We start from the raw sequence: 12238 nt of genomic DNA on the forward strand, positions 1-12238 counted from the left end.
TTACAGTGATGTGTTTGCATAGAATAATGCTGCTAAAACAGAATCCAAGAAGACTCGTTTATTCATGTACCAACACAAAACCGACATCCTTTTCGATGACAGCCTGAGTTCTTGTGATCTCTTTACTGTTGACAGCCTGAGTTCTTGTGATCTCCTCACAGATGAATGTCAGAATACTTGTCATGTCTTCACTGGTGACTGCCTGAGTACTTGTCATTTTTTCACCCATGACTGACTACTTTTCATGTTGTCTCTGATGACTGGTTATTGTCTCCTCTCTAATGACAGCTTAAGTCCTTGTCATCTCTTCACTAATGAATGCTTTAGTACCTGTCATCTTCCCTAGTGTTGTGTATATGTGAGTACTTATCACCCCTTCAGCGCTGACTGCCTGAGTTCTTCTCATCTCCGCACTGATGACTGCCTGAGTACCTGTCATTCTTTCATTGATGACTGATTACTTTTCATTTCATCACCAATGCCTAAGTACTTGTCATCTCCTCAATGATGACTGCGTACTTGTCATCTTTTCCCTGAAGACACCTGAAGTACTTGTCATTTATTCACATTTGACTGCTTGAGTACTTGTCACGGCTTCACCAATGACTGCATTAGTACTTGTCTCTTCAGTGATGACTGCCTGAGTACTTGTCATCTCTTCACCGATGACTGCATGAATACTTGTCATCTTCTTGCCAATGATTACCTGAGTAGTTTTTATCTCCCTAGCGATGACTGCCCGAGTACTTGTCACCTCTTCACATTTGGCTACCTGGGTACTTGTCACCTGTTTTCAGATGACTGGCTGAGTACGTATCTTTTCACCAATGATTGCCTAAGTACTTGTCGTCTCATCACCAATTACTGCTTCTCCCGAGCTTTCCTTTCTACTATTCGCCACCACAGAACCTGCTACCAGTGTACCACTCAGGTAAACTCAGGCAGCATTCCTTTGTGTCACGCATTTTCCTGATTCTGCTTTTCTAACTTTTCTGCTTTTCTAACTTTTCTGCAGAGAACAAACCTAAATGTGCTGTTTCATCCAGAACTATCTAGCTAATGTGCTGAAACATTACATAAGTGTATTAATCAAATTCTTTCCTTGTTTGGTAGAAGAAACATTAGAAAGGAATGAACATATATATTCAAGGAGCACCATGTTTCAGGAATATCTTTGTATTCATCAGTGATTCAGATGATCAGAAAATGATGTACCACTGACGTCCCTTTGTGGGTATTTGATTAAACAGACACAGCTGGTCGATCACTGTGACCCTCTTGAACAGTAATAAACAGCTGTGTCTTCAGGTTGCAGTTGTCTGATCTGCAGCTGGGCTGTGGAACCACTGGTGGAGGGACTGACTCGATCTTTTACAGCGGGAGAGATGTATGTTGTTTGCCCTGTCCTGAAAGCTGCCAGCCATTCCAGCTGTGCTGTTCCTGGATTTTGTCGGATCCAGTACATGTGGTGATCATTAATGTTGAACCCAGAGACGGCACATTGTAGGGTCACAGATGCTCCTGGTGTGCTGATTTCTGTTCCCTGCTGTGTAAGTACAATGCTAGCTATGCAGCCTGTGTCGACATATAATAAGGTTATATGGTTTAATTTTATAGAAGAATTCCAGAAACAATCTAAGGCATTTTTGCACATTATATTATTTACCTGAGAAGCAGCCCAGAAGGTAACTCAGAATCTGAAGAGACAGCATGACAAATCCTCACCCACTAAGTGTGTTACCCCCACTGTAAAAAAACTTTTGTTGCAATAACACACACTGGGTCTGTTAAAGGACTTTGTGCTTCATTTATAATGTGAAAACAGTCACTAGGAGTTTTGCATAAGAAATTATCACATCCATGTTTGGCAGTTCAATGTTTCATGTTTTTTTTTAAGTGGTTACTTGATGAGATGACCCTCAGAAATTACTTACTCACTTCTGTTAAAGGGAAAAAAACAATGATTGCTTGAGAATAGTGTGCACTGCTAGGGGGATTTTCTCCCTTCCCCCATGTAGGAAAGTCTCACGCATGTATATACATATATTTTATAGATAGATATATATATATGGGTCCATGTCATATGGTCGACTGTTCATTTGACCTAAATGTCATTTGGTCGACAGTTCATTTGATCGACAAGCAATTGCCCCCTTCCCCAAAGTTGTGCGACCCCGGAGTTGATATATATAGTTAGGGGGGTGGGCACAGCCCCCATTGAAGTGTGGGCGCCCCCACCTAAAAATCCTGTCGATCAAATGAACTGTCGACCAAATGACATTTAGGTCAAATGAACAGTCGACCATATGACATGGACCCATATATATATATAGAGAGAGAGAGAGAGAGAGAGAGAGAGAGTTCATGACTGTGGAGGTGCGGGGGGCAAACCCCTGGTAAATATTGTTTTTTCTTTCCAGATGTACATAATTACTTCATGTTATGTGTGTGTTTCAAGCACTTTTGTTTTCCAAAGTTACTTTCCTGTGACTGATTTTCAGTCTTACATATAGCTTGTCCAGGGTTCTGCTACAATAGACTTGTTCTCTGTTAGCCGAAGAATTTACTTTTCACATATAAAACTGAGTTTATATGAAACAGAAACATCATTTTATTTTTGTTGTAAAAAGCTGTCAACATTCTTCAAAATTATAAGCAATCAAGTGTATTACATTTTTTCAATGTACTTCAAAAGTATAGAAAGTAAGACTGAAACAACACACGCCATCAGTTTTTCTAGAACATTCTTTATGTTACTGAAAGTGGCACCAACCTTTCTGTAACAAAACTGACTTAACAATTCATCAACATTTATGATTCAGAAACAGAAATGTATTTATTTACCAGGTGGGTGGCCTGTTATGAATACCCTTTATTTATTTACTACGTAGGTGTACTGGTGTGAATACTCTATTTACCAGATAGGTGGGCTGGTGTGAATACCCATTATTTATTTACCAGGTAGGTGGGCTGGTGTGAATACCCTTTATTTATTTACCAGGTAGGTGGCTGGTGTGAATACCCTTTATTTATTTATCAGCTAGGTGGGCTGGTGTGAATACCCTTTATTTATTTATTTACCAGGTAGGTGGGCTAGTGTGAATACCCTTTATTTATTTATTTACCAGGTAGGTGGGCTGGTGTGAATACCCATTATTTATTTATTTATTTATCAGCTAGGTGGGCTGGTGTGAATACCCTTTATTTATTTATTTACCAGGTAGGTGGCTGGTGTGAATACCCTTTGTTTATTTATTTACCAGGCAGGTGGGCTGGTGTGAATACCCATTATTTATTTATCAGCTAGGTGGGCTGGTGTGAATACTCATTATTTATTTACCAGGTAGGTGGGCTGGTGTGAATACCCTTTATTTATTAATTTACCAGGTAGGTGGCTGGTGTGAATACCCTTTGTTTACAAGGCAGGTGGGCTTTTGTGAATACCCTTTATTTATTTACCAGGTAGGTGGGCTGGTGTGAATACCCTTTATTTATTTATTTACCAGGTAGGTGGGCTGGTGTGAATACCCTTTATTTATTTGTTTACCAGGTAGGTGGGCTGGTGTGAATACTCTTTATTTATTTATTGATTTACCAGGTGGGTGGCCTGGTATGAATACCCTTTATTTATTTACCAGGTAGGTAGGCCAGTGTGGATACACTTTTCATCCATGGAACACAGACAAAGACATATAAGAAGTTATCCAATTAATCTTTGAGCCACAAAAGTACTGCGATCCAAGAGATGCAGATAGGCAAAGTGAAGCAGTTATGCTCACTAGCAAGACTTCCACAGTTTTAAAAGGCTAAATATACAAGTGCATAGAAATACATGCTGCTTTTATAATACACATATAATTCTAGTCACATTCTGCACATTTTAAGGCAATGTATTTATATATTTATAAATTTGTGACTAAGAGAGACATAGAACTTTTCATTTTAGTAAATCTCTGTTTCTGGATAAGATATCAGATTATACAGAGGTGCTGCCAGCAGACAGGTTTTCAGGTACGCTGACTGAAGGTGTGGTAGGTGTAATGTGTTGTGCACCTTAACCATTAAAACTCTTTATGCAGGTGTTCAATTGTTCAGATTGTGCTTGCCTGAAACCTACAAGTGGATTCTCAGCTTTTACTTTATGCCACAGAGAAGATGTGTCTGAAGAAGGATCTTTCTCCTACACCAGTTTTAAAGATGCATGACACTTGTCAAAAGCTTGACAACACTTTGTAATAATGAAATTGAAGAACACAATACCCTTTTGTACCATCTACGCTGGGTACTTGGTGTGAGGTGTCATATTTCTCTGTTCATTATACATGTGCCTAGATAGTGTAAGTTTGTGGACAAAGGTTTCTGATACATTTTGAACTATGTGCATCCCAGACATCTGAGTTTTTAGGCTGATAAGTTTTTTTTAAGAAATATTACCGACACAGTCACAGTACCGTACTTTTTATTTTTAGCAATCTTTTTCTGAATTGCTAGCTTTGCTGTACTTTGTTATATTATATGTTGCTTTCATTTAATGTCTTTTATGCCTGATTACCTTAATATTCAAGTTATAATATCTCTGAGCTTCATGATCTTATAGTTTTTAAAGATGTGCTTTATTGCTGGCGTCATTTGAAAAGCATTGTTTCCATTGTATGTGTGTGTGTGTGTGTGTGTGTGTGTGTGTGTGTGTGTGTGTGTGTGTGTGTGTGTCTGTGTGTGTGTGTGTGTGTGTGTGTGTGTGTGTGTGTGTGTGTGTGTGTATGTGAGAGAGTGTTTTGCACTGCATTCTGGGTCACTTGTATTAATTTTCTAGCAGGTCTTATAGATTATTTGTGTTGTAATGCAAAATTGGACCTATAGTGCAGGCAAGCTGGTAAAACAGTGATGACTTCATGTAGAGATTGTCCCAACAACTGCTCCGCTGTCTCATTTTGGATCATGTACTGAGGTGTTGTGAGTACAGCACCATGAGGACTGCTATTACAATACCTGCCTGCACTGTAACATTGCCTCATGTGTAATTTTTCCTGAATTTCATTTTTATCTCCCTGCCACAATGTCTTCTGCTTATCCCCTATTCTGTGTTCAGGCCAGTATTCACTTTTCAGCTAAAACTCGCCCTATTGCTTTGTCCATGGCTGTCTAATCTTTCTTCCTTAGTTTTTTCAGTAGCTGCTCAGCCTATATCCTTACCCTTTATGCTCTACAAGCATCTTCGGTTCACCCTTTATAAATTGTACTAGATTGTTGATATGCTCCACAGGTACAGTGCATTAAATTCTTAGTGTACTCCCCAAGCAGCTGGTGAAATAATCCTAATACTGCTTGCTTTCATCTAATAGATTTGTTTTTTACAATGTTGTCTTGCATGTTACATGTAAACTGCTGCAGCATCTGCTTTTCTGTTCGGTCTCAGCCTTCCCTGCCTCCTATTATGCATGCATGGAATAATACACTTTTACTGCTTCTGTCTGCCTGCCTAACCTCACTCCTTTCCTGTTTCTATCCCCAGCCACCCTTGAGCATAACATTCAGAATTTTTGCAACCTCTCACCTTCTTTCCCTATTCACTGCTTACCCCCAAGCATTTTGACTTTTATTGACAATTAATCTCTTTCTGATCTCCTTCCAAGCTCCACGTTTGCTGTCCGCATTCTGTAATGCATTACTTTCTATTTTCCATTTAATCAGCTTTTCATGCCACACTTTTGTAAATCTATTTTCCCACAAGATACTCCACTCATACCAAGAAACTCATCTCTTGCCCCAGAAATAACTGCTGTCTACTTCATATTTCATGGAATAACTGCCTTTATTACAGTGTTTGCTTTAAATAAAAACTGTTTCTCCCTATAACACCAGTACTTTCCTTTCCTCTCCTTCCACATACAGATTGCATCTCTTTACATTTTCATTTTTAACTGATACTCCCTCAATCAGTCTGCCAACCACTAAATATCAAAATCCCTGTCACTGTATTCTGCCTCCTACAGGTTGTTCAAGAGTGACCTGTACATGACTTACAGGGCAGTCTCTGACCTGGCCCTGATGGAAATGCTACACATTCATAAATCAAACTGCACAAGGGTCAGTCACTCCAGGGATCTTAAACTAGCTTCTGACATGAAAAGGTCAAGATGGAGAGATAGATACATCTCTCAGAGACTCCCACTTCTCTGGAACAAGCTTCCCATTCACATGAAACAGAGCTCCTCCTTGGCCCTCTTCAAATGCAACCTCGATCAATGGATGGGTGACCTCAAAATCACTCCTGGGTGCCACTCATCTCCCTCCTGGACACAACAAATTGGTATTAACTAGCATAAACCCTTACCTCTGTGAATTTTACTCACCTAGTCACTGACAGTTGGGGCAACTTGGGATAAATATGGCTAGGTTTGTAAGGGATCTGGGGCCATTAGCTTAGTAATCTTCTATGAACCTTCTGTGAACCTATGAATATCTTCAATGTTTATACATTTTCACATATTCTTCCTTCCTTTACACACCAACCATTTGCAATCACTCAGTCACTATCTTCCTTCATAGAGCAGAGACTGCAGTCTCAACATCTCACCTCAATACTACATGAACTCTGCCACAAGGCCCTATTCCTACAAGTTTACTGAGAATTTTGTCATTGTATAATAGCCTGGGGTCATGATCTAATAGCTTGTGGTCATGACACCTGACCTTGATATTGCAGGACCTCTACCACAAGGCCCTACTCCTACACGTTTACTAAGAATTTTGTCAATGCATAATAGCTTACAGTCATGCATCTGACTGTGATACTGCAGGAGGTCTTTCAGAAGGCCGTACTCCTAGAAGTTTACTGAGAATTTTCTCATTGTATAATAGCCTGTGGTCATGACATCTGACTTTGACACTGCAGAACCTCTACCACAAGGCCCTACTCCTACAAGTTTAATGAGAATTTTGTCATTGTATAATGTAAGCACATTTATCATGAAGAGCCTTACTGTGTATTAACTTAACCAGTTAAATGCATGCTTGGTCTGTGATTGAAAGTCTCTGTGAAACAGTCTGTGTACTCTAAGGACCTCTTACTAAGTTTGCCACTCCATTGTCCCCTTTTTCTTGACCGTTTGCTGTACTTCATAGGCCAGTTATTTAGCTGCAGGAAATGAGAGAAAAAGACTGTTTTAATTTGGCATCTCTTTGTTAATTGCTTTGTACTAGTTATAAACTGATTGCTTTAACTTTAATTTGACCTGATAGCGAGAAGCCCGCTATGCTCTTCTTCACATTGTTCCCATACCCTACCCACAATTCCCACCGACCCCATCATACCCTAATATTATTCTTCTTACATACACATTTCATTTGTGAATTTTATTCAAAACCTCTCCCCAAATGACCTGACTACTTCATACACTTCTGTTTCATGATTCCAACTTGTCAATCTCCATTTCCTTTTAGCCCCATTCCCAGCGTTCACCCTCCCATACTGCGTTGCACTCTATCCATTCATAATCACTACCCTCCATAATACTACCTATCTATTCCATACTGTATCTTTAGCTTTTCACAAATAAACAATCATTTCTTCTAATTTTAATTAGATCATTATACTTAAGCCTTTTGTACCCCCCTATTTCTTAATTCGTAGAGAAGATCCCAGGATAACCTAATTCTCTTCTTTTATCGATAACACTTCTCTCCTTCCTTATCCTCTACCAACTTTCAGAAAAACACATCCCTGAATCGTCTCCGAAGTGTAACTTTATGTTTCCTTTCTCTTTGCTACTTCCCCACCACCTGACATGTATAAAACACAGAGTCCTGGACTTAATTATGTTCCTCTTCAGCTTATCCTCTATTCTTACCCTCCTACTGTGCCCTATTTCATCCTACCATGACTCAGTAATATCTCTCAACATTTCTCCAGCTCTGTCCCAAACACCTGTCCATACTTCCTCTTTACAGTCACATTACACCAAACCTATTTAATATTGTTGCTCACATTTATTCCAAATATAAGCTGATTAACTGCACTTCAACTCAAACCAAAACAAAATTAAGTGCAAGAATCCTCTCCAGAAAATAAGTATGCATATTCCCCCAGTATATTAAAATTCTTCTAGGAGGAGATATACACCCTAATCCTGGCCCTGTGTATCACAATGAACACAAAGATAATTCTCTACTCACACTTTTCTAACACAACAACAACCAATCCCCAAACATGGTGGATCTCCTTCTTCCAGCAATAAATGGTAGAAGCATAAGAAAGAAAACTGCTTAACTATATGCCTGGATTACTCAAAATAAGCCTGATGTTCTTGCTGTAGCTGAAACTTGGCTTAAACCCACAATAATTCCTCTGAATGTATACCTCCTGGCTATAATATCACCCGTAATGACCATATAAAGAGAAAAGGTGGTGGTATTGCCTTAATATTTTCCAATGCCTACCACATTTTCCCTTACAGCATGCCAACACGAAAATTCAGTTCAGCAGGGTTTCTTATCTCTTTCCTCAAAACTAATAAGTATAACAAATATGTATTACTGTCCTTTACATCCCTCCTGGTGACAAAAGATGTCCTACATTGGTATGTAACTTGGTCAACTTTTTCGAAACAGTCACTAAGGCCATTGATGAGGGTAAGGCAGTTCACACAGCCTACCTTGACCTAGCAAAAGCGTTCGACACAATACCCCACTCGGGCATCATAGAAAAGCTCACCAGCTTAGATGTAAACCCATATGTCACAAGATGGGTTGCAAACTGGCTCAAGGACAGAACACACAGGGTTAGAGTTGCTGGTGCCATGTCAGACTCTAAGCCAGTCACGAGCGGTGTCCCACAGGGCTCAGTCCTGGGCCCCCTCTTGTTTGGCATTTATTTTTCTGAAGTGCAGGCAAACATAGGGGGATTGTGGCTGACAAAATTTGCAGATGACTGCAAACTGGGCACCATAACTGACACTCCATCAGACACAGACATCCTCCAGAAAGGTCTCATAGAAATGGGTAACTGGTGCCAGAGCCATGGCCTTAAGCTAAATGCCAAAAAATGTATAGTCATACCCTTTGGGAAAAACAAGGTAACCCCTAATTACCACATAGGTGTTAATCCATTAAACACGGAAGAAGTTATCAGGGACCTGGGGAACCAAGTTGACAGTAACCTCTCTTTTGACACTCACATTGCCAAAGTGGTTAGGAAGACCTTCTACATTGCCCACCTGATCATGAAGGGATTCACATCCAGATCAGGAGAGGTCATTGTACCCCTGTACTCTTCACTTATCAGACCAATGATTGAGTACAACGCCCCATTCTGAATGTACCTTACCCGACACCTGCAGCAGTTGGAAAGACCCCAAAAGTTCCTCACCAAAAGGATAAAGGGGCTCAAACATATGTCATACGATGCCCGACTGAAGAAACTCCAGCTCTATTCAGTCGCATACCATCTGCTCAGAGGTGATCTGTGCCTGACATACAAGGCCATGTCCAACCCGGAATTAATGGACATGCTTCACCTCAAAAAATCCAAATCCACCAGAGCCACGAGAGCAAAAGACTGAAACCTCAACACGGATATAAATAGGATGTGCTGGAGGGACAGATTCATCACTCAGAGACTCCCTACACTATGGAACAGAATCCCAGTCCATGTGAGGCAGAGCCCCTCACTGACTCTGTTCAAGAGAAATCTTGACGAGTGGATGGGAGATCGTAGGTTTACCCCGGGAATCATCTCTGTATCACTGCTGGACAGAGGCACAGCAAACTAATGGGTATAGTATTCTCATCCTAAGGGGTGGTGAAAGCCACACACACTCTGGCTAGGCTTATAAATGCCCTAGGGCAGATAGCCTAGTATGAACCTATGAACCTATGAACCTATGAACCTATGTATTACTGTCCTTTACATCCCTCCCGGTGTCAAAAGATGTCCTACATTGGTACGTATCACTGTCCTTTACATCCCTCCTGGTGACAAAAGATGTCCTACATTGGTATGTATCACTGTCCTTTACATCCCTCCTGGTGACAAAAGATGTCCTACATTGGTATGTATCACTGTCCTTTACATCCCTCCTGGTGACAAAAGATGTCCTACATTGGTATGTATTACTGTCCTTTACATCCCTCCTGGTGACAAAAGATGTCCTACATTGGTATGTATCACTGTCCTTTACATCCCTCCTGGTGATAAAAGATGTCCTACATTGGTATGTATCACTGTCCTTTACATCCCTCCTGGTGACAAAAGATGTCCTACATTGGTATGTATTACTGTCCTTTACATCCCTCCTGGTGACAAAAGATGTCCTACATTGATATGTATTACTGTCCTTTACATCCCTCCTGGTGACAAAAGATGTCCTACATTGGTATGTATCACTGTCCTTTTCATCCCTCCTGGTGAAAAAAGATGTCCTACATTGGTATGTATTACTGTCCTTTACATCCCTCCTGGTGACAAAAGATGTCCTACATTGGTATGTATCACTGTCCTTTACATCCCTCCTGGTGACAAAAGATGTCCTACATTGGTATGTATCACTGTCCTTTACATCCCTCCTGGTGACAAAAGATGTCCTACATTGGTATGTATTACTGTCCTTTACATCCCTCCTGGTGACAAAAGATGTCCTACATTGATATGTATTACTGTCCTTTACATCCCTTCTGGTGACAAAAGATGTCCTACATTGGTATGTATCACTGTCCTTTTCATCCCTCCTGGTGAAAAAAGATGTCCTACATTGGTATGTATCACTGTCCTTTACATCCCTCCTGGTGACAAAAGATGCCCTACATTGGTAGGTATCACTGTCCTTTACATCCCTCCTGGTGACAAAAGATGTCCTACATTGGTATGTATTACTGTCCTTTACATCCCTCCTGGTGACAAAAGATGTCCTACATTGGTATGTATTACTGTCCTTTACATCCCTCCTGGTGACAGAAGATGTCGTACATTGGTATGTATCACTGTCCTTTACATCCCTCCTGGTGAAAAAAGATGTCCTACATTGGTATGTATTACTGTCCTTTACATCCCTCCTCATGACAAAAGATGTCCTACATTGGTATGTATCACTGTCCTTTACATCCCTCCTGGTGACAAAAGATGTCCTACATTGGTATGTATTACTGTCCTTTACATCCCTCCTGGTGACAAAAGATGTCCTACATTGGTATGTATTACTGTCCTTTACATCCCTCCTCATGACAAAAGATGTCCTACATTGGTATGTATCACTGTCCTTTACATCCCTCCTGGTGACAAAAGATGTCCTACATTGGTATGTATTACTGTCCTTTACATCCCTCCTGGTGACAAAAGATGTCCTACATTGATATGTGTCACTGTCCTTTACATCCCTCCTGGTGAACAAAAGATGTCCTACATTGGTATGTGTCACTGTCCTTTACATCCCTCCTGGTGACAAAAGATGTCCTACATTGGTATGTGTCACTGTCCTTTACATCCCTCCTGGTGACAAAAGATGTCCTACATTGGTATGTATTACTGTCCTTTACATCCCTCCTGGTGACAAAAGATGTCCTACATTGGTATGTATTACTGTCCTTTACATCCCTCCTGGTGACAAAAGATGTCCTACATTGGTATGTATTACTGTCTTTTACATCCCTCCTGGTGACAAAAGATGTCCTACATTGGTATGTATCACTGTCCTTTACATCCCTCCTGGTGACAAAAGATGTCCTACATTGGTATGTATCACTGTCCTTTACATCCCTCCTGGTGACAAAAGATGTCCTACATTGGTATGTATCACTGTCCTTTACATCCCTCCTGGTGACAGAAGATGTCCTACATTGGTATGTATCACTGTCCTTTACTTCCCTCCTGGTGACAAAAGATGTCCTACATTAGTATGTATCACTGTCCTTTACATCCCTCCTGGTGACAAAAGATGTCCTACATTGGTATGTATTACTGTCCTTTACATCCCTCCTGGTGACAGAAGATGTCCTACATTGGTATGTATCACTGTCCTTTACATCCCTCCTGGTGACAGAAGATGTCCTACATTGGTATGTATCACTGTCCTTTACATCCCTCCTGGTGACAAAAGACGTCCTACATTAGTATGTATCACTGTCCTTTACATCCCTCCTGGTGACAGAAGATGTCCTACATTGGTATGTATCACTGTCCTTTACATCCCTCCTGGTGACAGAAGATGTCCTACATTGGTATGTATCACTGTCCTTTACATCCCTC

General features: G+C 40.6%; 1 protein-coding gene across 1 annotated transcript in view; it reads left to right on the forward strand.

The window, feature by feature from the left end:
* The first annotated feature begins 314 nt into the window (after positions 1-314).
* The window catches only part of LOC122797951, a 209002-nt gene continuing 197078 nt past the window's right edge, over positions 315-12238 (forward strand). The window contains exon 1 of the mRNA XM_044066472.1: positions 315-358. Coding sequence (XP_043922407.1) covers positions 315-358 — 44 coding nt within the window. The remainder of the gene's footprint in view (positions 359-12238) is intronic.

The sequence above is a fragment of the Protopterus annectens genome, chromosome 3.part1 (genome assembly GCF_019279795.1).
Source record: "Protopterus annectens isolate FY-2018-M chromosome 3.part1, PAN1.0, whole genome shotgun sequence".
NCBI classification, from domain to species: domain Eukaryota; kingdom Metazoa; phylum Chordata; order Ceratodontiformes; family Protopteridae; genus Protopterus; species Protopterus annectens.